The sequence below is a fragment of the Bombus affinis genome, chromosome 9, assembly GCF_024516045.1.
Source record: "Bombus affinis isolate iyBomAffi1 chromosome 9, iyBomAffi1.2, whole genome shotgun sequence".
Classification (NCBI taxonomy): Eukaryota; Metazoa; Arthropoda; class Insecta; order Hymenoptera; family Apidae; genus Bombus; species Bombus affinis.
The window spans coordinates 1,483,258-1,509,033 of NC_066352.1; the positions used below are offsets into that span (position 1 = coordinate 1,483,258).

At 31.6% G+C, this 25,776-nt stretch overlaps 2 protein-coding genes across 6 annotated transcripts; one reads left to right on the forward strand and one right to left on the reverse strand.

Annotated features, from left to right (window-relative positions):
• Positions 1-225: 225 nt before the first annotated feature.
• LOC126920238 (RING finger protein 10) lies at positions 226-4,657 on the reverse strand. 4 transcript variants are annotated; one of them, XM_050730310.1, is made up of 12 exons: positions 4,262-4,657; positions 3,323-3,495; positions 3,013-3,236; positions 2,830-2,920; positions 2,558-2,742; positions 2,275-2,467; positions 2,052-2,186; positions 1,713-1,968; positions 1,366-1,617; positions 1,132-1,294; positions 719-1,056; positions 226-583 (listed from the first exon to the last, which is right to left on the reverse strand). In XM_050730310.1, exons 1-12 carry the CDS (start codon positions 4,329-4,331, stop codon positions 489-491), a joined length of 2,175 nt encoding a protein of 724 aa, XP_050586267.1. In that variant the 5' UTR covers positions 4,332-4,657; the 3' UTR covers positions 226-488. The 4 variants fall into 4 exon arrangements, with proteins under 4 accessions (XP_050586267.1, XP_050586266.1, XP_050586268.1 ...); XM_050730309.1 differs by having other exon boundaries at positions 1,120-1,294; XM_050730311.1 differs by having other exon boundaries at positions 1,120-1,294; positions 1,713-1,950; positions 4,262-4,656.
• Positions 4,658-6,514: 1,857 nt separating this feature from the next.
• Positions 6,515-23,731, forward strand: LOC126920240 (sodium-dependent dopamine transporter). Of its 2 annotated transcripts, none has more exons than XM_050730314.1 (12): positions 6,515-7,081; positions 11,763-11,936; positions 17,680-17,814; positions 18,923-19,235; positions 19,699-19,837; positions 20,143-20,277; positions 21,146-21,249; positions 21,722-21,959; positions 22,268-22,396; positions 22,551-22,751; positions 23,020-23,187; positions 23,429-23,731. In XM_050730314.1, exons 2-12 carry the CDS (start codon positions 11,774-11,776, stop codon positions 23,639-23,641), a joined length of 1,938 nt encoding a protein of 645 aa, XP_050586271.1. In that variant the 5' UTR covers positions 6,515-7,081; positions 11,763-11,773; the 3' UTR covers positions 23,642-23,731. The 2 variants fall into 2 exon arrangements, with proteins under 2 accessions (XP_050586271.1, XP_050586272.1); XM_050730315.1 differs by lacking the exon at positions 6,515-7,081 and adding an exon at positions 9,196-9,339.
• Positions 23,732-25,776: the final 2,045 nt, after the last annotated feature.

Genomic DNA, 25,776 nt, shown 5'->3' on the forward strand with positions numbered 1-25,776 from the left:
ACTTCACTTTTATTCAAAAATTTTAAAGAAGTCGTGAGAAATTTTTTTGAAACTTAAATTTGTCCTATATTTTTGGATGTTTTATATATGTATATGTACATAGCATACAGCCAAATAAATGATTTAACCATCGTGTTCTTTATAGAATAAGAAATAGGAAGAGTTTCTTGTTTATCTTTTTATCAATTTGAATTGTAACAGTCATTGTAATAAAAAAAATCAGAATACTTTCCATGAAACTAAATTTTATTTGCAAGCACAACAGACCCGAATGCTACAGGAAACAATTGTTCAATAATCGATAATATAATGATGAAAGTTTCACAAATGGAGGATAATATATAATTACATGTTACGATTTATACTAGAACTTGATAAATTTCCTAACATATACCCGAAATAATCTGAAATATAACACGCGGTAATAAAATATACAATGGAAACGCGAAATTCGAAAATAACAACGTAAAGTGTTATCATGAAAAGAATTAAGATTCATGTGCCACAGTAGTTGCAAACAATACGGTTGATTTCCCTTTCTTCTTTTTCTTCTTTTTTTTTCCACCTCCATTTTTCTCTGTTTCTAAAAAATAAATAGATATCAAATTTGAATTGTGCTTATTAATTATTTGTAAATAAAAGATACAATTAGATGGTTCACATCTCAAATAAAATGATAAAATAATATATATAATTATAGTTACAATATAGGGCTTACCTAACTTAGTTTGTTGTAAAGCGGCTGCTAAAGCATCACCAAAATTCTGACTGTATGATGGTACTGAGACATAATCTTCTTCTTCGGTGTTTCTCGAGGGTGTCTGAACAGTCAGACTAGTATACTGTTTCCTATGTGTGGAGTTAATCGATGGCCATAGTGTTTGCGATTTCAAACGTGTGCCAGTATTTCGCAACATTTCTGCAAATGATGGTCCCTGTTCGTGAGCAACATTATCAGTTTGTCTAGATGCAACCATTTCGTCAAATGTGTTGGAAGATGGACTACTAGCTACGCTTGAAGCCGCCGTAGATTCTAGTGGTGACGGAACACTTTCCCTGCAAACATATTGAATGTTTGATACGATGTGATACGATAATGTATTATGTAAGTATATATACTCAGAAAACAACGATTCTGGCTGCCATCGAGGAAAATGTCGCCGTGAATCAATGTGTACAGCAGGAGTTGGATATCTTCCCATTCGCTTATTTTCTTCTTCGGTAATTTGTTTTTCTCTTTTCCTTTCGTCACGTTCTCGTTGTTGCCTATGTCTGTGTCTCAGTGTCAACTGATCTATAACAAATCATAACATAGATTGAAATATCAATAAAAATTAAGAACTGCAAATACAACGAAAAAATTACCTTGAAATGAAGATAAAACCTCCTCTGACACAATTGGTGGCTTTAATTCAATTTCAGCTACCTCGAATTGGCAAGTTAATGGCAAGTGACATAAGTATCTTAGTCTACGTCTTAGATCTTCTGTAAGACTTCCTCCCTCTTTTTCAAGGAGTTTTCCCATTATCACACGAGGGGAATTTTCAAGACTGCCATATTGCATTTCTAGCATTTTTACATTCATCGCATGAAGATACAGATGCTGCCCATCTTCCGCTGAAAATCATACACGTATATTAAATATAATTTTTCATAAATAAATTACATATTATAAACAGAAATAAAAATAATAAAAAGTATTTATTAAGAACCTTGGTAAAAATAAAAGAATTTTGGTATGTCTGGGGTTAATTGAACGCCATTAGACGAATTTTCCGCCGATTTTAATATTTCTTCATCCACGTCATTTTTATTCCTTTTTGTTGAAGTGTTTGTTTCTTCATAGTCTTGAGATCTTGATTGAGATAAATGTTTCTCAATATCGGTTTTTTCTATTTGTAATTTGTAGGCCAATGTTGAAGTTTCGTTCAGAGGAATTTCTGATTTTACCTGTAAAAAATTTCTTTTCTTAAAGAATTTTGCTATTCGCAAAAACTTTTACTTATAATGCTTTAGGTTAGGAAGTAAAAGTCTATTTCAATTAATTTTACCCTTTGTAATAATTCCCCTTCTCTTTTCGAAAGTTCATCAAGCGCCTGTTCAATATAACAATTTTCCGGAGAATCAGGATTATCTGATAGTTCAAATTTCAACTGTGTACGTTCACATTCAATGATATTCATCACCTGAATTATAAGTCATGACACGAATCATAATTAGCATTGACAATTTTAAATTTTTACATTTTGATTTTTGGAAGATTCAGGAACTTACATCTTCTGTACTTGCAATAAGGAGTTTTGAATACACTTGATTGCTAATAGTCTCTGATAGTGGGAAAAAGTTTGTTGGATTTTGAATTAGAGATCCAACAGGTACTGCAAGCAGTGACCCTTTCTCACGGCGCATCAAACGTAAAGTGATAGTATCTCCTAAATTTAACGTACTTTGAGTGACTTCGTTAACACTGAAATAGAAAAGAAAAAAGAGAGTTTTAATTCCTTCACAAAAATTTAATTAAAAAATGTACTATTATTTATATATTCAAATAAATTACCTTTTTAAATCAGATTTTTGAACAGACTCATCACAAATAGGACATTTACGCGAGGGTTTATCAGAAAGTGATAAATAATGAAGGATACACGGCCAACAATAGACGTGACCACAACGTGTTATTTTTCCAGCAACTGGTGGATACAAACATATCGGGCATGATAAATTTTCAGAACTGTGAAGTTTCTAAACAATAAAATTTCATGATAATCATGATTATTATTGAAATAAACAGAATGTAAAAAATCTTTTACCAATATATTTATAACTTACAATTTGTTCTATCAATTTCCAGTCAACTAGTACATCAGGATCACTTAAATATAACGTATAATTCCCATTGGCATTTACAACAAACTGGCAACTAAAGAATAGTAAAATAATAAAATTTATGTTAGTATGTTATTAATACTGTTAACTTTATATCATTGTCAGTATTAATATAAAATATGTTACCTAGCTTGCAAAAACTGTTCTTTGTTGTATTTATGGCGTTGCACTGGTGGAAGGCATCTATTACTGTTCCGAGTCAAACCTTTTATCGATTTTCCATGATTCCATGTACCTGAACCACGCATTTCACGTGGTTCATAATGAAAATTCAGCAGATGATTCAAGTTCTGCTTTTTACTTCCTTGGACCACTACTGAGCCAGGCTCAGCTAATTCTGCTTGCACTACCTAAAAATTCAAGTAATTTGAATCTAGTCTAGAATCTAGTCTATATAAATTAAATATGCCAAATACAAACGAAGGTGGAAAGTAACCTTGGTATCCTCCTTTGAACTGCCATGATATTGTCCTTTAGGTTTTGGTCTCTTATCAAAATTTTTTGTTTTTTGTACATTACACTTCCTTGATTGTTCAGATTTTGAAAAATTGCTAGTACCTGCTGATTCACGTCTGCGCGAGCTCCTTGGAAAAAGTTTGTTTATAATATCTACATAAATAATAATTTATAATTTTGTAAGTTTTTTCAATAAGACACTGGTATAATTTCAAGGCATATTATAAACTACGCATATATATAATGAAAAATGTTTCAGATAAAAATTGAATGTTTTGAAGAAGATATAATTTTATGTGATTAGTTTTTTACAGGAGGATGCGTAGAGGACATATAAAGGTCAAGTTTGCTGTTCTAGAAGGAATAATATATTTTTGATCACGTTAGTTGATCTAGGTCATAATTCTATATAAAGAGGTATTAAATTTCTTCTTATAAAAAAATATTAGTTTAGAAGATATTTTAACTTCAATTACTCAACAATAATTAAATATTATATATATATACTATTTTCAAAGTAGACACCTATACTAGATTATACATCATTCAAAACCTATTAATTTTGCTTAATGAAATTCCTTTTTATCTTCTATCGTTTCAGAACTATAGCTTGTCCCAGTTGCCTGGGACACCTTGTACAGAATTAATTAGTATTTAAATTTGTATATATATTACAAGAATGTTTCATATGTACCAGTCTATGAATTTTCGAAGAATTCAATGGATTATACAGATAATTAAAATATTTTATCAAAATAGATTAAGTTACAAATAGATATAATGAGTAGTAGAGATCAGTATTTCTAAAAGAAGTCATAGGACATCAGAAATAAATGTCTTTTTTGTAAAAAATAAGCAACTAAGACGTCAGCGAAATGGTGACGTCGTTATCGAAGCAATCAACATTCGGATAACGCACCTTGATTTTTTTTAGCATCAGCAGGAACCCCCTTTGCGGAGGATTGCGGAAATTTCGTATTTTTTTCCATTTCTGGCACGAAAGCGTTCGTGCTGAATTCCAGAGTTGTTGAGGCTACGGTTTCCTCCGTATGGAGAAACAATGTATTTCTGCAGGCCCTTCATCTTCTTCAATAAGCCATGTTTCGTTATCGTCAAAGGTGAAGAAAAATTCCTTGAGATGCCGATAGTCCACGGCCGATGTGACGGTACTAGGGTGACCAAAAACACAGGTGTTAACAGAGCAAAAGCTCTGCTTTGCTTTTCGTCGTAAACGATGATGATCCCAATTTCTGGCTCAACGGCCAAAAGCGATCGCGATCTCGTCGCTATGATGGCGACGAAACTGATGACTTGCGCAAGTAGTAATACGTGATACACATCAAATACTAGAATAATCTACAGATATTTTGATGATGAGCTAATATTATTAGTGTGGATTTTGATTTTTTTTTATCTCTATAGATACACATTAAAAATGATATATGTATATAGAGTGCGTAACTTTCGATATGACATTGGTGGATAATATAATTTAACTTCCGTTTTACAAAAACTTTCTATCAAATTCTATCATATCTCTTGTATACCTATGTAGTATATGATACAGGCTGTAATGATCATTTAATGTTATTGTATTTTAGAAAAAATAAAATATTGGGTCGTTTAGAAAATTTGTTCCGATTTACATTTCGATTCGATACACATTTATTGAATTATATAGGTGCTATTTTGTTCCACAACGTTTCTCCATCTTTCATGCAATTTAAATATTCCATCCTTTCAGAACCTCTCAGGTTTCATGGCGGAAAACTTTTCAATATGATCTTTTTTGTCGATCAAATTCCTTAAAAATCAGTACGAATTTACTGGGCGACTCAATATATACAATACAGTTTTAATTTATTTTTTGATAAGTAACTACATGTTGCTATAATTATAGAGTAACAATTGAATTACCAATATAGTAATAAATATGTAAAATACGTTGATTTAGTTGTAAATAAAATTAATTTACATTCACTTAACATAACTTTAATCAAGGTTTAGAAAATTATATAAATTAGTAATATATTGAAATTATAGCTGAAATCGTTCTGTCAAATGTTCAGTCGCTGGAAAATAAGAGCCTATTCTTAACCAGTTTTTGACAACATATTTATTATAAAGTTGCCCTAAAAGATGTCGCGACGAGTTTGTTCTTTACATGTTCACTTGGTAATGTAACAGCGATGAAGGGAAAAGTAATATGTATTTAGTATTTACGTAAGAAGTTATTACAGTTTACTTATATTATTATTCGGATACACCACTATCTTTATATTTGTTGTTTTATATAAGATGTATAATTAAATGTTACCGTTAATAAGAAATTGTTCTCGTGGAATAAGCAAATCGATATTTAAATCATACCCTCCTACACAAAACAACAAATACAGAGATAGTAGTGTCCGAATAATAATATGAGTAACTGTATATAATTTTTGTTATTGTTAAAAATTTTATATTTTAAGTATATTTAATTTTTTAATTTTTAATTCTTTATGTAGAAAAATAATTACATTAGCTTTCTATTCTAAATGATATTGATTTCTGTAATTACGATCATGTAGTGATCCTCATCTATAGTACAGTATAAATTTATTAATCTACTAAAAAAATTTATATATGTAGAATCATACATGGTGCGCACGTTTAAGATACGATGAATTTGTATATCCAAAATACACATATATAGTTTTAAAGTAATCAATTTTAATTTTAAAGTTAATTTTGAAGCAATCAAAAATAACATTCTAGGATAAGGAACAAAAAGAAGGAAGGTTTTTTATTTTCTATATTGTACATGGATTCGATAAATATAACAGTTAAATGCAAACATTTGCGTATTTATAACGGAAAATACTAGTGGACATAGAAATATTTATTATTTTTTATTTAGAAAGTTATAACATTTTTTTAGGTATATACACGCGGTTTATATGTAACACGCATACATGGCTGCATTAAATTTATTTCAAAATTAAAATGTCATTTTCAAAGCATGTAAAATACAATTTTTAATTACAATTCTTTATTTAAAAGACCGACGTATGAGGCCTTTTTGGATGCCGCGAAATTCCGTGCATGCGCAGACATAAGTTCGTGTCTGGTTTGGACTACGCAGTGTCACGTGACCTCAGCGCGTATATACGTCCAGCTGCCGGCAAATTTCCTCATTCATTCTTTCGAACCTTTGAGACAAGGTTCTCTTTTCGAATTTATACCATAACATTCTGATGGTCTGTCATCGTGACCAATGGGTAATTGCTTCCGGAGACAGCCTGCAAAACGATCGACCACCCATTTTTGCGGCTGTGATTTTTGTAAACTATTTAATTACAATTTGAAACAAAACATGTACATAAAAGGCAATAATTAGAAATTTTCATGATTCGATGATTTCTTTTGTTACGTTTGCAAAGTAAAATAAGTGGAAAGAAAAAGACAAACGCGAACTTTTTCTGTATTCGAGGTACAAGTAATCATTGAATTTAGTTTGAAGTTGCAATTCGTCTGGAAGATTTTCCACGCAAAGTAAAAGAAAAAAAATATTTCGTGGACGGTTAGTGACGCGGTAATGGGTCTGACGGATACGAGTTTCGAGGTACTTTTGACCCTGTGGCGGGTTCTCGTCGTGGGAGTCGTGTGGACCGAAGAAGCTTGTGGTCACTGTAGCAGTGTCTTGTCGAGCCACAGCATCGTCGTTCTCGCTCGTTAATCATTTCGGAGAGGTTATTTGGTAAGTAAAAAGTACACGATCTCAAGTATTCAACGTCGATTATAATTTCTATTGGTATTCAAGAACTTGACTTATTTGTTAATCTCTTATGAATTAGATTAAGATATAAAAATCGTGCATCTATCTGTTAAAATCCAGACATTTTGAATCCAGAAATAATTTGTACTTTCACAGAAACAAGGTCATAATTAATTAAGGAACTAGTATCAGGGAATAGAAGAATATGAACAATAAGGAGGGAAAATTTGAATCAAAATTACTAGATATAACTGTCTCTGATTATAGAAGATTTTTATTAATAACAAAAAGAAACAAACAGTAAATTTATATTGAAAGAAGATTTGAACATTTGTATTAATTATTTATTTACTAAATTATATTTTTCATTATTTGCTATATTTCTCAAGATTTTAGATAACATTTTAACAATTGTAGAAAGGTCAGTATTTTATTACTTTTATTTTATTACTTTTATTTTAAATATTGTATGTAACCTTTTTTTAAATATTTTCTGGACAAAACTGCAAGTTCCTTTCATTACTATCGTAGGAATATTATTATTTGCTATCTGTTGTTTGGGGAACAACGGGAACAAACAAGTTCGTTGTTAAGAAAGAATATCGAAATAACGCGATACATTTTCTTTATGATTTATTATAGGTGCATACATATTAAAGTTATCTGTCACTAAGTTAAGTATTATTTACTATGGTATCTTGAGGTATAAAGAATGATTGAAAATAGATTTTTATTTATTTTATAAATGTTACGAAAATAATCTGGTAAAGATAAAGTTTATAAACAGAATAAATTCGAACAATTATTTGAACGGATTTGACGTTACAAGCGTACGTTCCTTGTGTAAATACTTATATTTTTCATGGTCGTTTGTGGTTTCAACAATTATTTCTTATACTCTCATATTTCAACATCTAATTCGCTTTTAATAAATAGGTATGTTACGAAGAATTCTACACCAAAGGATATGTTTTCCTTGATATATTGACATAAAATCTTAGAAATTGTAATAGAATGTAGAAGTAAAAATGGTTTAATATTTGGGATCTATTAAAATGTTATGTCGATAAAATAAAAAGATCAAAATGTTGGCGTTATACCATTAAACGTATTTATATGTACATATAACAAAATTTTTAGAATGAAATTCTATTTTCATATTACTTACTGTATGAAAGTATTAACATTGCTAATTTATAACAAAATTGCTAATTTAACTTAGCTATGACTATTATTCCTTTCAAAGAGTGATTGCAAGATGATTTCGCTATACTTATATATGACAAAGAGAGAGGGAAATTTGAAAAAGGGAAGACAACGAAATAAGTCCGCGCCGTGTGAAACTAAGAAAAATATAATGTGAAATGAATATGAAAAATAAAGTATAAAGGAAACTATGATCGATTAATTGCTGATATTCCTTTATATGAAACGCGAAAGTGTTTTCTTGAGTATTATTTGAGGAATGATATTAGCTTGATAGAAAAGTTCAGTCGCTAGATTTTGCTCCTCTATATGAAACATATATTTCAATCGTTAAAACGTAAACTGTAAATCAATGATGTAATATTGTAGAATTTTTAAATAGATTATGTCGCTCCATAGCAAAGCGCTTCCTAAACGTAGCATCTTGTACGAGTATTAGAGAGGAAAATTTGTTACAGATTTTATAGGATTTTCCAGACAGATTGATAATTTATTCATATGTTTGTAAAACTTTTGACAGAAGAAAAATGTTTAATATGGAGAATTAGGTCATGGAGTTATCGAAAGAATATGTTAGTAATAAAAATAAAAAATTCAACAACGATGCAATAAATGAACTGTCAGATAAGAGGAAGGAAATTACAAGCAACAATGAATATTATATTGAAGATTAATGAGAAGAAATTTCAGTTAAAACAATTGATTATTTTTCATGAAAAAAGAAAAAACGACGGAATTGTGCGATCAACCTAATGATATAATAAGAACAGGAAAAGAAAGACACGATCTTGCAACGTTACCTTGAATAAAAGATAGAATCCCTAGCCCCACCAGAGTTAGCCATTCCGTTTCCTCGAATTTGCACACTTTCAACGTTCGATCTCCCTCTATTCCCTCTATTTCTTCGGTGCATTCGTGTGTCACCGTTTAAATCTTGAGGAACACGCGACGGTTATGTTTCGTTCACTTTTTTCCGAACAAGGCTGTCTTTCCTAGATCTCGAAGCGGAGTACGCGTCTTAGATTTGTTTCTCGGTAAGATATTTGTTTCATAATGTTTGATTGTACGCGCCTGTGATTAAAACTAGTTGGACTTCAACGTCTTACTGTGTAATTCTATGTATAACGTTAGACTTTGTGGGATGACCTGGTGCGGGGAACAATTGTTTTTATCGTCGCAATTACAATTGTTATTCAGTGTTGTGTGTTTGAAATAACTCTCTCTCTCTATAAATCATTTAATATTATAGTGAAAAATAACATTTATGATACATAATCATTAAAACCATCGATTAGCGATAATGGTATGTGAGTTTTATTAAATTTTAAAAATGAATGGCGAATTAATGGCTAAAATTGATACTTTTATTAAAATTTTAAGTACATTTTTCTTATGGATATCATGCCGGACTGTTTTAATTTTAGTTTAGGACACATATTGCAGCTTTTTTATGTTCTAAAAGAGTTAAAGTTTTTTTTATCACTATGAGTTTTGTGTTCTAAACTAAATACTTCAGTAGTATTAAATAAAACTCTAATCATGGAATTTTCAATCAAATCGTAGTTATTTCACAGACTTCTCCTTGGGCTTGTTGTTTTCTAATTTTCTTTTAACGTAATAATTTCATCAATACTATTTATTGAGTGGTAATTTTATAAATAGTAGTTTTAGCCCCTCGCATTGAGGATGATTGCTTTATTCCCTTCTTTAATACTAATTTTATTCCCGTTACTTATTTCATTTTATATTCATTATATTCATCAATAAACAGTTAGAACATACAATATTCCAACTGGTTTTTGAATTTCGTTCATGAAACCATTTTGCGAATGTCGTGTCAGATCAGAGAATCACAATGGACATTTTATCCAAATAAATTGAACAAGAATAAAATGTAACGTTTACAGGATTACAGTGTAAAATTAAAAAGTAAACGAATGTAATTGAAATTTAACAACCTCGGTATTTCACATTTTTCGTGAGCTTAAAGATGAATTTAATACATTACTCGCGCTCGGCCTACTTGATTTTAAACGACCTAAATACTAATCTGAATGAAACTTTAGTAGCCGTAACAATTTAGATTAAAAATCAGTAGAAATAAAAGCATCATTTTTCGTCGCACCTGTAAACACAGAGACGCCAAGTGGGAGATACTAACTGCGAGAAAGAGAGAAAGAGAGTTCTATCGTCGTTCGGCAATAACCGCCGAATATCAATTAATCGGGTCGATCTATAGACAAGCATGGATCAGTGCGTGTGACAGAAAACCCCTCGTCGAGAGTCCCCTCGAAGCCGGCACCGCGGTCGCCTTTGAAATATACGCTGTTTATCCGGAACCCGTCACCAGGGCACAATGAGCCTCGCTCGGGGGTTAAGCGTTGTCGCCTGAAGGGCTATCGATAACTTGTCGTCGCCAAATTACACGTGACCGCGCCCGCACGCGCCCGCACGCGTTTCCTCCATCCACCACCCTCTTTTCTTCTACAACATCCATTCTGTCATCTTCCCTCTCTCATCGTATCTTTAATCTTTTACGAAACATAATATTAAACTGGTGTATATGAAATGTCCTTTTCTCCAAATAAAACTTTATACTTCTTTCGAAACATTATATCGTTTAATCAAAGAAATTTTTACGTGATTCAATGCACTCTCCTAACGATGAACTAGTTCCATTATCCTATATTTATAAGAATTATCTTTTAAAAATCGAAAATTCTTATTTTCCCGGCTTCCCTTTTTCTTTTTCTTTTTTAATACGACCGATAGTTGGGGTAGAACAAAATGTGATGGATGATATTGATTAAACTTCAGAGAAACGACAAATCAGATTTCGATCGACGAAGAATTAGCGAACTTTTAGATACGGACATTTTGGAAAAAATCGCCGCGGAACGAGGACCCATTGTGCTTGTCAACTCGGTCGAGATATCCCTGTCTATTCGATGGATTTCGATTTGTTGCTGTATTTCGTATCAGGATTTTCCTGGAGTGCGTCTCTTTGTCTCACAATTTAAATCATCGACGACTGTATCGGGTTGTTCGGAAAATGTGTAACCAAGTTTGAGAAAATTTTAATTTTTTTGAGAATTTCAAAACTTTTTCGAGTAAGTAACGTGATTTGAATGTTTAGAAACATGCGCGTATCTTTATTAACGTTTAATTTCACTCATAGTTTCTTCAAATTACAGATTTTGTCATTTGTCACATCATTTTTCATCTGATCCTCTTAAATAATTTTCTTCCAGTCTCACTGAATATGTACATAGCTTTCCAAATAATCCAATATTTCGATAATATTACATGTTCGCTGAAATTTTCTTGATTAACAAATTTATAAGTATCAAATAGTCAGTAGGTAAGCCACAAATCGTCAAATTTCGTTTGTTGCTTGCTTCGTTTCCTTAATTCTGTAGGAAAAATGATTTTGAACGAATCAATTTGTTTATTACAGAACGGTGAGACATGTCGTCAAGGGTGGTGAAAAATCATCCAAAGATGAATGGCGGCGTTGATGGCAGGGAGACTTGGTCCGGCAAAGTTGACTTCCTCTTGTCTGTTATTGGATTTGCTGTCGACCTTGCCAATGTTTGGAGATTTCCTTATCTATGTTACAAAAATGGCGGTGGTGAGTATCACAACATTCTATCTTTTTCTAATTGCGTAGCTATTATTCATATATACAATCGCAAGAAGTACAAATGGACACAAAAAGCGCATTTTTAACTGCAATGCTTCGTTTCCTTTATATCAGATAATCCAGATATTTCTGGATAATTATATACGTAGGAATAACAACAGAATAATGCTTAACAACGAATAGATCGTTTTTAATCGTTAATACTACATATCACGCTTGATCGACGATTATCAACGCGTTTTCAGCGATTAAAAACAAATTTTGCAATCTCGGTAATTCTCGAAACAACGTACATTGAATTTAATTAATAGGACATAGGTATATAGTATATAACATTTTTATATTCAAAATATATTAAAAGAAAAATTAAGATTTGATTTTTTCTCCAGATTTATGTACTACTCGGGTTGTGAAATAACGATTACGAAATTCGTGAAACATTTAAGATATTGAAAAATATTTTCAAAGATATTAATCCTGTCAAACATGCTGTTATTTTATCCGATAGCGTTGCAAGGCGTTATTTCGTAGTTGCGCAATAGGGGATGCATCAAGTAATGCATTCCGGCAGTAAGGTAACATCGCGTTAACCGGTCGACTAATTGGCATTTACCTCGTGCAAAATGACCCTGAGATTTAGATTTCACTCTAGGCTTCTTATCCGTGAAAGCATCTGCTGCAGGACTCAAAATTGGCCTAAATTAAAGCGAAAGGGCAATTTAAGAGTCACGCACCGACTCGGAAGATTACACCGTCCACGTAGATTTAATTTTTAGCCCTAGTTACATCGTGTTTTCGATTTAGTTTCGATGTCAATCATCTCCTATATATTCTGTTAAAATAAAATTATACGATCGATTTCATTTAAAGAAGCTTAAGCGATCGTGATATTTAGGAAAATATTTGAAGTGTTTTCATACGAGCGACTTTTTGTTCCAAGATTTTTGTTCAAAGAACATTTTCTTTTTTAAAACGTGAGCGAGATTATTACGTAAAAATTTAAATACCGTAACGAATTAAAACCGTATTTTAAACTTATCATTAGACCGTGGATGTCTATGCAAATCCATACCTTTATAGAAAATTGTCAATAAAGCGGGGGGTCTGGAAAATAAATTGTTTTACCTATAGGAGACTTTTGTACTATTTATCTTGCATATTCTCTATGTTTCATATGTTTTGCGTATCTTTTTCTAAATACACATGTAAGAATACTTATTTTTATCATACTTTTGTTATTTATTAAGAATAAGAAAGTTTGTAAACGCTATTCACAATTTAATCGATTCAGCACAATCGTTAAATATCATCGAAAAAGTCTGATGAATATAAATGGAAATGTTAGAAAAAAAAACCGTGTTGAAATCTTGACGACAGTTTCACTTTCAAGGCTACGTTATGAATCGTAATATAATAGTATTGTATTATATTCTACGAACCTGTTTTACTTTTATTTATCACATACAAAGTTCGAACCCTTTAGTTTTCTTTTACAAACCTTCTAACAACAATTTCCATAAGTAACTCGCAGCGGCTTTGAAGACTGAGTTCAGCGATGACGATGATGATGACGACGACGAGGTCGATGACGATGGCGGCGACGACGTTATTAGCTTTTGTTCTATAGAGTCTTTCGTAGGAATACGATTAGGACCAGCTATCAGCGATACGGGGCCTCCTCAAAAGCGGCTGCTAACTCAATTAAGAGGAGAGTAGGGCGCACCATTAGTACCGACAAGATCGGTCGCTAATTTCCAATTACCTTAATTAATTATAATTTCCCATTCGGGCCGGCCTTTGATCATGGACGTTCGCGACGCTTCTGTCTGCTGCATGACACCGTATACGATCCATTATGTCCCATGATTTTGCCCTGTGTTTCACGCTTCTTCTTTGCGAAAATTTACAAATTTTCCACATACGGTTTTGTTGTCATCATTTCCTCATTGTAAACGAAACAGCTTTAAACAACGTGATTCAAATAAAATAGGTTGTGGATTGAACTGAACTTCGCCAATCGATTTTGTACGTTTATATCACCGGATTGACTATTATAGATTTGAAAAAGCAATTATCCTTGCTTAGAACAGGATCTGGTTTTACATAATATGTTGTTAAATCTTCGACTCAGTTTTAGATACAGTATATGGGAAATAATAGCATAAACGTTGGACGATTAGCTTCATGATCTATGAGTCAATGGTCAAATTGTTTCATACATAGAAGCTGTAATTGGAACTTTGTATGTTTAAAAAAGTTAAAAATTGTACATATTTATCGAATTTAGAAAATATGGAATTTTGGAAATTACAGCTTTTTGGACTTGAATTTTACTACGTATAAAGTTGGTATCGCGATAGATTACGTATAACGAAATCACACATTCACACACACATAATTTACGAAATTGATTTTCTAGGAAACTAAACCGGGTATAAGGAAACTTTATTTTTCATATTTCTGATTAATTCTTTTTATAAGGAATCACTTCCTCATGTAATAGATATATGGTTATATAAAACTGTTTCATTTTATGTTTCATTAATGATTACTATATTGTGTATACAATATATGATTAACATTAGAGATTGTGTAGGTTTCATATTTTTTAATGAAATACCTTGACTCATATGTATACTCCTGTCCTTAAATTGCGGAACTCTGATCATTTAGTAAATTTAGATTAAAGATAGATGAATGTTATACATAAAATGATAAGATGAAATTGAAGAAAAATTTTGTTATTATAATAAATGTTTTATGTATAATTTTCAAATGGTCAAGTACAAAATGGAAATGTACTTTATGTTCTAATTCACTTATTTATAGTTCCATGAATCCAACGTGACGGTTTAAATAATGCATTTTCTCGTCGGTTACGCATTGATAATAAAGTTTTTATTCTCTGCGGTTACGGTGACTGCATCTTAATCGAATTTCTACCTTTTGTATATTTTATCGATGAATATTCCTTATTTGCTAATGAAGCACAGAGATATCTCAAATCTATTTTACATCTAAATTAATTTAATTGATAAGTAAAAATTTATTTTAAATCGGTGTATTTTTATAAAACAGTAATGAAATATTTTCGATTAGACACGAATGAAGCGAAGGGAAAAAAAGGAAATTGAATGAAAAAGGAAGAAGACTAGATACTGTGTATGAATAAATTCATTGATATTTATAATTTTTTCCTACTCGAAATCAAATTTCTGATTTCAAAAAGCTTTATTGCAAAATGTACCGAAATTGTGGATTGAACATTTCAGAAAATTTTTAGAACGAGAAAAGCCATTCATGTAAACCGTTCAGAAGTCATTTTTATCAACTCTATAAATTGAAAAATATAAATATGTTACAAATACTATTTTTTAAGTTTACCTTAAGATTTATTAATGTTTATATCATATATGTGCGATGAATGAACTTATAGAAATAAAGCACTCGTTCTTTGACAATTGGCTGTCAATCATATGCTTACGTAATGAAATTAAGAAATTAATAAAAGATGGAGTTGGATCATTTTGGGTTCTGCGTGGTTTATATCGTTAATGTACCATTAATACTCGATTAATGAATATAATGTGCTTAAATCTTTAAATAAAGTTAAAGTTTGAGAAAATATCTTATATACACTTAAATTTCTCAAGTTATTCGTATTACAAGCATTAATGACTTACTAAAATCTAGTTGAACATAAGTGCAAAGTGTCGGTCTTTGAAAATGGTTACATCTTCAAAGGACCAAAATTAAACGGAAATGTTATTCAAAGCCGGGCATTTGTTCATGACATACGGAAGAAGTCTCTCTAGATGCTATATGAATATATATATTGCAAGGAAATTGAAATACAAACGTTTATTAATAAAAATAGTAAAGAAATATAAACATAAGATTATTAAAGAGAAACAAATATAAAATTAAGACACAAAAATTCCTTAATAAATTATTAAAGAATTCTGTTGGAATTTTAATGAAAGACCGTTATCTTAACTTGTATGTAAATATGAATAAAGCAAGTTTGTTACGAACTTGTTATGAAGCTATTACGACATTAAAGCACATTGTAATTATTTAAACAAGTTTGGTCGCTTTTAATAATTCTGAGATTTTCCATTTCATGTATGTTGCAATCGATTTCTAAGAATTTTTCTATACATGCATATGTATATCTATGTGTACGTTGTTCATGTTTATATAGCGTGGTATATTAAATATAATGATGAGTCTCCTAACCATATCATTAGAAATATAATCGGCGAATATCAACACATCGTCAATTTTTAACGAGAATAAGGAGATTTGAATATGAAAAATGTTTGATCGTACGTTTTCATAAGGAAACTTACAATTAAAAACATTACAATTAAAATAAATTGTTCGCAGATAATTAATCGAATTACATGGTTTCTTATATTTAACAATACACTTAATAAGTGATTTTCTAATTATGGATGAAACATCATGATATTTAGCATTTAGAAACGAAGAGACACATATTTTTTAAAAATATTTTATTCCCATCGAAGCACTTTACTGAATTTTTGTCTAGATGATTTGTTAAAATATAATACTTTTTAAGTAGTTAATATCTGTATTATGTGGTATTCAGTTTATCTTCGATAACCTACGAAAATAAGTTCTAATAACTTTGTATTATTTCCTTCAAAAACAGACAGGCCCATTTTTTACTAAATATTAAAGTTTCAATAAGTTTTAATTTTCGTTATACAAATGGACAAATAACATTCAAAAGCACTTATGTCGAATTTATTCGTCAACGAGAAATGAGAAAAATTCATCACTGCAGGGCATAAGAAAAAGAGAATATCCTTATTTAATGCGATTACGTCTCCGTGGTTACTAAGAAGAATTTATTGGGAAAAAAAGAAGACGGGCAACGAGTAAGAACGTTGAACGTATCTGAGGAAATTTGTATCCAAAACATAGAAGATATTGTCTATGCATGTTCCTGACTTTTAGAATCTACAAAACATGTGCAAAAAAAATATTTAAATACTTATTATAGATATATTGTTTTACTTAAATAATGGTTAATTTAAATAATGAATACATACTAAATACATACTAAAATTTATTGGAATATGCTATGCATTTACTATATATTGTTTACCCTATTTTTACTTTTTTTATATAATCTTGATTTCGTTCTAATACCGAGTGCTATTTAAGAATTCATGATACTTGTATTTGTTTAACCATTTGATAAATCAGTTTTATCAGAATCACCATTTCAGCCATTGCCTTGCTACATTTTCAAAAGTTCGCTATCGAATTACGTACCTAAAAGCACCTTGCTGCCACTGGTGCTCTAAATATTCTGCAATTCAGTTATGCAGCTAACACGATGATGCGAGTGGCTCGCACATCACTTTTTTCCTCGCTCTTCATATCGGTCTCTTGTCACGCGGCAGATGTCATCAAAGATGATAAGAATCCGGACGTGTCCCACAGTGCCTGTAAATAAATTAAATGCGTTCAATTTTATCAAAGATATGAACATGATTTTCTCGTTTTCTAATGAAAAAACTTGGTGTTATTTTATTTATACCTAAATACCACCATACGTGAAAGTATTTAAAAGTTTTTAACGTTCAGACATTTCTTCGCTCCGTTAATTACAGTTTTAGAAATTTTTATTATATCTGATTATCATAGAGAAAGTTATTATTTTATTATTTATGTTATACTATATTTATGCTTGCAGGGGCTTTTCTGGTTCCATATTGTATAATGTTGGTGGTAGGAGGAATTCCGCTGTTTTACATGGAACTTGCTCTGGGCCAGTTCAATCGAAAAGGTGCGATTACTTGTTGGGGTCGCCTGGTGCCACTTTTAAAAGGTAAGATCCTTTTCTTAATTATCTTGGTATTAATTACTAAACCGAGAATAATAGTAATAATGCGACAGTTCTTCGATGACTCATGTTTTTAACGCTTTAATTTTATAAATTTCGTAACAGAAATTTAAAGTATATATCAAAGCTCGCAGAAATTTTTGTTTCTTACCATTTACATTGTATAATATTGTATAATAAAACAATAATCAATTATACGAAATACGCATTCAAAACCTAAATAACTGAACACAGCATATTTCGAGAAACCTCGTCTAATATCATCGAGCTTAGAAATAATCGCGTTAAAATTTCTCTTCCACTTGATTCTCTGCACTGAAAAGATCAACAATGGAGGTAATAGCATCACTGTGTGCGATTACTTTTTTGATTGACTCTCAGAAGACAGTTCTGGAAACGTTTCAAAGCACTTTACCGTCATCTTCTACGACGAGGAACTATGCATTAGACACGGCCGGTATATTTTCTTTTCTTTTGCTCTACATCGTGCTATACGGTACATTATGTAACGCGTATAAATCCTGGAAAATCCGAGGATGGAAGACCACTTGAGAAGAGCTTCCATTTCCGTCGATTTCCTGGATCGTGACGATTTCACCCAGGATCGTGACGATTTCACCCAGGATCGTCGTGATGATCGATGGGAATGCAGGATTCTTCTTGACTCTTGTCTTCTGCGCGCTTTTTCCTTCTGATCCGCATCGATGAACGACGTAATTGATTCGCCGCTCAAGACACATTTCCCACGGGATAATGGAATATTCTCCGGCTCAGGAATCAGAACATGTCCTCCGAGATTTTTAATCCTTCTGAAACGCCAATTACCTTTTTACTACTTAACTATATATGGAAAGAGACTTATCGTTCTGAAAATTAAACGAATCGCGTCCATTCTACCTTTGGTCACTGATATAGTTAGATATAGTTAAGTATTAGTGTAGTAAATTAATATAAATTACAAACTATTGCATGAAATTTATTTATCCAAACCTCCAAATCTCATCAGAAAATAAATTCAATTTATACCTAACTATTTTATTAAAAATTCAATATAAGTTCAAAAATTTAATATAACAATCGAATGTTTGCATAGGTATTGGGTATGCAGTGGTACTAATTGCATTCTACGTCGATTTTTATTACAATGTGATCATTGCTTGGGCATTGAGGTATTTCTTCGCCTCATTCTCCAGCCTTTTACCTTGGACCACATGTGACAATCCATGGAATACACCACATTGTCGAGCGTTTGACGCTAATATTTCTTATACATTCGACAATATGTTTGGTTCGCTCGATTCGATAGAACCTAGTAATTCTTCCCTAATAGCCGAACATTTGGGTAGAGATTCAAATCAAGGCTACAACAATACGTGGTACACGAGCGCTGCTCAAGAATATTTCAAGTAAGTTTTATTCTGGATATTTGTTTTGCGTTAAAAGCGTGGATTTTCTATATTGCTTATGCTTTGTTGTATATATATTACTGATATTCATTATTTATGAATAGACTGCGAATGTTTATACATATACATTTATTTTATAGAAAATTGGAAAATAAAACGGAGTCTGTATAGCAATTTCCTTTGTTTTCAGGCAATTTTTTAACCCCTTAACCTACAACTACGGGCATAGCCCGTAGTACGTACTGCAGAAGTCGTGAGAATGGCTCGAAGGCTGCGCGAGCTTGTTTCCGTTTTCGGTCCAAAATTCTCGAACGTAAATCGTAGGTTAAGGGGTTAAGGCTATATCATATACTTACACGTTTCATAATACGTTTATTATATTTAAAAATCGAAATAATTAAATATTACGAAATAAGGAAGAAGGCATGTTTTTGAGCAACTAATTCGCTAATTTTCTTAACAGTCGAGCTATTCTGGAACTTCACGAAAGCGAAGGTTTGCATGACCTTGGGACAATTAAATGGGATATTGCGTTATGTCTGCTGGTAGTCTATCTGATTTGTTACTTCTCTTTGTGGAAGGGCATTTCTACCTCTGGCAAGGTAAACTTTCTATAGTGTAAATTTAGATTTCACGCCACCAGTTGTCTAGAAATAAATTCTTAAATTTAACAAAATATATCTACAGTAGAAATAACTGTGAAAGCAGTATGAATAAAAATGTTACTTCGTTTTTTTACTATTGCTTTAATCTTTTTGTTCACGTTATAACTCTTTCTTATGACTACCATTGGTTAACCCTAACTTTTTTGTGTTAAAACGTTATGATTTAGTTAGCTATTTTCAACAATCTATGATTATCGCTCCATCGAATAGAACTATCAAACAATTTTATTCCTTTGTTACAGGTGGTTTGGTTTACAGCTCTATTTCCTTATGCTGTTTTACTGATCCTACTTATACGAGGCGTCACGTTGCCAGGAAGTCTGGAAGGAATACGCTACTACCTTAATCCGAATTTTTCTGCTATAACAAAAGCTGAGGTAAATAGAATAACATTATTTCACAATTATTCTATTACAATAGCTTTTGAAGGTCATCTTATAGATATAAGTCAGAAATAATTTGGCAAAAACGAACGAAACGTACAAACGTACATTATCAAATTTATGTAATAATAAAAAAAAAAATATTGAAAATAATTTATACGTGATTGTACATTGAAATTATTACGCAATATCGTAGTTTCACTTTTGTGGTTTATCATGAGTTTGTCGACTCCGCCTCTTGAATTTAGCGAATCGCCTTTTCAGCGGATGATCACGGCGTTATGAAATATGTAGCTATTTACAGTGGTCATGGAAAAGAATAAGAATCTGAGGGTCAGCAAGCTAATGCACCGGCGTAAGAGGGTCGAAAAAATCGGATAGCGAGAAAAATGGGAAAGGGAGAAACGTGCCTAGTTTAACCGACGACGCTGAAAATGGAAACTCTGTGTACCTGTCATAATGACCATTAGAGTCCGGTCCAGTCACGGCCATGAAATCTCACGTTCTCACCCTCTTGACTCGCAAGTGAAATGCATTTTTCTCTGGCGACTTGAATACCGTTTCTAAATCGCTCGAGTAAATTTTGCACAACGACCGAGGAAAATTTGTCGACTTCTAAAATATCAAAATTTACGGCGAATCGTTGTTTCTGTATCTTCCTTTCTCTTTTCTCCGGAGGAAGTACTTTGACGTATTTTGACGATGCAACATAATCTTCTGGAAAGAAAGGAAAGAAAAAAATAAATTTTTTCTTTCTTACAGAAGATAAACTGCCTTTTTTGAATTTTTGATAAAATTTCGATTTCAATTGTAAAATTGAGACTATCTGGCGATTTTTCCTGAATGCTTAATCTCTATTTAGGTGTGGGTGGATGCCGCAACGCAGGTGTTCTTCTCTCTCGGACCGGGTTTTGGGGTGCTTTTGGCTTATGCGAGTTATAATAAATATCACAACAACGTTTACAAGTAAGTAATATGTGTGTAATTAAGTATATTTCATCTTTAACTAGTTTTAGATAGTGAAGTTTTGCGAGTAATGAGTATAATAAATTGTTTAAACGGCCTCGCTCCGTTATTTACTATAAGTATATTTTTCATTGAGAACGAATGGATAGAAAATTAGCTTAATATGGAAAGATACTTTCCTCTTTTTTCTTAATCTTGATTTAATAAAATAAGCTCTTAACTCTTCATAAACTTTTTATTTGAACGTGCTATCATGAAATAAAACTGAATTAGAAAATAATGAAATTTCATTGAACAAATTTTTATTTTCATTCAATTACATAAAATATTCTCAATTTTATTATCCAACATTTATAAACAAAAATCGTACATTTGTATTTAAATATCTATAGATTTTGATTGAATACATAAAAAATAATAAATTTGTGTACTGATAAATGTAAAATTTATTTGTCGCTTACATATTTTCCAGGGACGCTTTATTAACCAGTTTGATAAACAGCGCAACATCGTTCGTCGCTGGTTTTGTGATTTTTTCTGTACTAGGGTACATGGCTCGAGCAAGTGGAAAGTCCATTCAGGATGTAGCGACTGAAGGACCTGGTCTAGTGTTTATCGTTTATCCTGCTGCTATCGCTACTATGCCTGGATCGATGTTTTGGGCGCTCATCTTTTTTATGATGTTGCTTACGTTGGGGTTGGATAGCTCGGTATGTCGCTATTCGTATAACTTCTATTTATTATTGTTCGAAAAAATACAGAAGATTTAATGAAATATTGTTCTATGCAATTAAGACAACGAGAGAACAGTATGTAATTAACTTCAAAACTGTGATTACATAAATTATCATTCCTCGTGATAATGTTAGTATTTGATAATGTTAGTTGTGTTAATTTTAATTACTTAATTAATTTTAATACTCTATCGCGAATACTTTACTGTGCAATATAATAATTCAATTATATTATATGTATAATCAATTCTCTTTTTAGAGCATAATCAAATCTTTTCTTGTAGTTCGGGGGCTCTGAAGCGATAATAACTGCTCTTAGCGATGAGTTTCTAATTATCGGGAATAATCGCGAAATTTTCGTCGCTTCGCTTTTCACGCTATACTTCCTCGTTGGTTTAGCCTCGTGTTCCCAGGTAAGACGATGACTATAACGCATTTCATGAAATAATCGTAATTAACTCTGCTACTTCGTTTGGATCATTTTCGATTTAATCGTGTTTTTTTATCGTTAAAAAACTTCTTAGCATAATTGATCTTTACATAAAAAATTATATTTGTTATACACAGGGTGGCTTTTACTTTTTCCACCTATTGGACCGATACGCAGCTGGCTACTCGATGTTGTTTGCAGTTTTGGCGGAGGCGATCGCTGTTAGTTGGATCTATGGGGTAGATAGATTTTGCGCAGATATTAAAGATATGATTGGGTTTTCACCTGGAATCTACTGGAGAGTCTGCTGGAAATTCGTTGCTCCGATATTTCTCATGGTATATATGCCACACACATAGCTTTATATCGTATACAGCATGCATTGTAATTAGTACTTTCCTTCTAACTTTCGCATAATTAGTAAAATAATACATATGTATCGCAACCTAATATCTTGTTAAGTAGAGATTTCTTTCAATTTTTTCAAATTTGTACTGCTCGTATTCCCTTCAAAAATGTAATCAATCAATAGTTAAATAGGCCACAATTCTCTATTTCTTTTCTACATGTCCTTTCCCAAAAAATTAATTTTTTATATTGTTACAGTTTATCATCGTTTACGGTTTAATGGGTTATGAACCACTGACTTATGAGGATTACGTGTACCCTGTCTGGGCAAATGTATTAGGCTGGTTAATTGCGACTTCCTCAATTGCCATGATACCCGGCATCGCAATTTATAAGATCATCGTCACGCCCGGCAGTTTCGTTCAGGTAATATCATGATTTTAATACAATTGATTTTATTTCCTTTTAGCGTTTTCGTCGTAATGATATTATTTAATATACTATTCTTTATGCATGATACGGGATAACAGAAATAATTTACATACGATTTCTATAATCGACATATTGTAAATGACAATATAAGTTCTATCAATATCGTCGAAGCGGTCCCTGTGGAACGTAGAGAGTTATAGACACACGATAGATAGATGTACGTAATAAATTACAGAGATTGAAAATTCTGACCACTCCCTGGAGAGATACTCAACAAAGAAACGCAGATTTATCCTCGGTGGTGAATGGTGCGGTTCGTCGTAGTTTTATCGCAGATCAGGATCTAAACGTAACAAAGGAACAACAAGACTTGACCAAAGAACAAACAGAAGTGATGATCCAATCCAGAGAAGGTGTTAACGGAGATCCACCTCCGGAGCCAGTCTAGGACAGTGCGGTTGTGATTTTGCACGGTGCCCGGTTCCAAGTATATCTTTGCTAATATTCTATCGTGGAAATATAGTTTTATTCAAAATTATTTCCACTGAATCACTAAGACTTCGAACGCACCCACTTAGATTTTACGATAAAAGTCCTTTCGTATTCATTCTTTAATCTCTGAATGATGAGGTTTCGAAATTTAGCGTACTTTTGTGGCGTTGAACTTTTGAAATTCTTTGGACAACAGAAAAGGAGCTTTCCTTAACGGGACGCGATTTATTCACGAGAAATTTCCGAAACAGACATTCCGATGTCTGCTGTGAATCGCGTTAAGCTTCGTCGTGTTTTCGATCGTTTCATACCCACACTAGTCTTCTAATGTACTTGACTCTTTTCTTACCAATAATAACGCTATAGCATATCTGTAGTAAATGTATTTTGGTATCCGAATACGTGTAGAGATTATCGTATTTTCGTATATATATATTATTTGCAGTTTACAAACTTTAAACGAAACACAATTCAAAGGTAGAAGGCAGAAAGAAGAATTTAAATTTGATTATGAACATAAAGATGATACAATTGAGTGCACAGAAGGAATAATTTTCTTCGATAACCTTTTTTTTGAAATATATCAATCTCACAATGTATTATTATACATATATGTTACGGACAAAAATCTGGAAAGACAAAACACATTTTAATCGGTTGAAACCTGAATCGTTTAATTCCCTTAGACAATATTTGTTATATACAAATAGTCGTGAAATTCTTCCTTAGGTTTGCAGAAGCACTAAAAATATTGGAGAAAATAAGAACAGCTTCTTTATTTTCATTATAATCTATCTTTTGGCTGATTCACTATTATGCTTTACGCATTTTGTCCAGTCACAACGCGATTCTTCTTACTTTTTATGTTATCAGTAGCATATATGTAACTTTTACCTAGATAATTTTTTAAACAAATTTAGAAATTTCTTAAAGTGTTCAAAAGAACACATTGCAAATGCAAAACACGGCCCAACCTGTAAATATTATAGGCTTCATGAAATTTCCTAGATAAATTCATTAAATAGATCCTGAATATTATTCTAGATCTAGTAAGTACAAGGCTGTAATTATCTCAAGCAAGGAAATTTCTTGAATAGCTTTAACATTCAATGAAACTTAATCCTTTATCGATTAAGAATGTTTCGAAGAAACAAAAACGAAGAAAAGTTAGAGCCTTCGTTACATAAACGTTAAATCTATAAAATATAAAATATATAAATATATAAAATAAACATAAATACATAATTGATAAAGAAAGAGAAATGATTAAATGATTAAATAGAATTTATAGAGTATATTTCATTCTTGGAGTTGCCAATTTTATCGTCCTTTGGAAGAAAAAGTTTCTAGTATCTTAACTAGTATCTTAACGTGTCTTAACTTTCGTTGTATTCCGATTGACAATATTCATTCTGCGAGCATAGAAAAATATTCTATAAGATTAAATGAAAATTTCACGATGAAACTTCGATACTACTTTCCTATAAATTTAAATACTGTTTAAATTTGATGAACCAAAATTAAATTTTAAGCTGGTACATACGTACGATGTAAATAATATAAATCTGGAAAGCGTATCGCTAACAAGTTTTCAAAGAAAAATCTATAGAATACAAATTTATTCTTATCCAAGGGGTTTAGTAGAAAAATGATACTTTTTTTCTGAAAATAAAATAAATCTAAAAAGGGATACGTGGTATCTTCATTTATATAAATGATTTTATTTATTAAATTTCCAAAGCTTTATAAATATGTATGGCATCATTATAATATAATACATTTTAATTTATCATCTGTAGTTATTAAATTTATAGTATTAAAAGATGTCATTTGTATCATTTTTCTTCCGAGCCCCTTATTTGTTAATAAAGGATTAACACACGTTTTACATAAATAAAGCGTTAAAGAAGTAATCTGTTCGCAGATCCAACTATCTCCATTTGATTATTCGAATGCTCTTACTTCGTCTGGTTCGACCGGACGTATATGCTGTGTAGACTATACGCGAATTATAATCACCGATCAGGTGTAAAATTTTACATTAAAGAATAGTGAATTTCAAGCGTTATCGAGAAAATGTGTCATCGTTAA

Bases quoted from the DNA above. Each gene is read 5' to 3' on its own strand.
- LOC126920238 (XM_050730309.1), bottom strand. From the start codon at position 4,331: ATGGAAAAAAATACGAAATTTCCGCAATCCTCCGCAAAGGGGGTTCCT. The intron at 2,921-3,012 runs GTAACATATTTT...ACTATTCTTTAG, and splicing joins GAACAGTTTTTGCAAGCTAG to TTGCCAGTTTGTTGTAAATG. The intron at 2,187-2,274 runs GTAAGTTCCTGA...CTTATAATTCAG, and splicing joins TTATTGCAAGTACAGAAGAT to GTGATGAATATCATTGAATG.
- LOC126920240 (XM_050730314.1), top strand. From the start codon at position 11,774: ATGTCGTCAAGGGTGGTGAAAAATCATCCAAAGATGAATGGCGGCGTT. The intron at 11,937-17,679 runs GTGAGTATCACA...TTATGCTTGCAG, and splicing joins ATGTTACAAAAATGGCGGTG to GGGCTTTTCTGGTTCCATAT. The intron at 17,815-18,922 runs GTAAGATCCTTT...ATGTTTGCATAG, and splicing joins CCTGGTGCCACTTTTAAAAG to GTATTGGGTATGCAGTGGTA.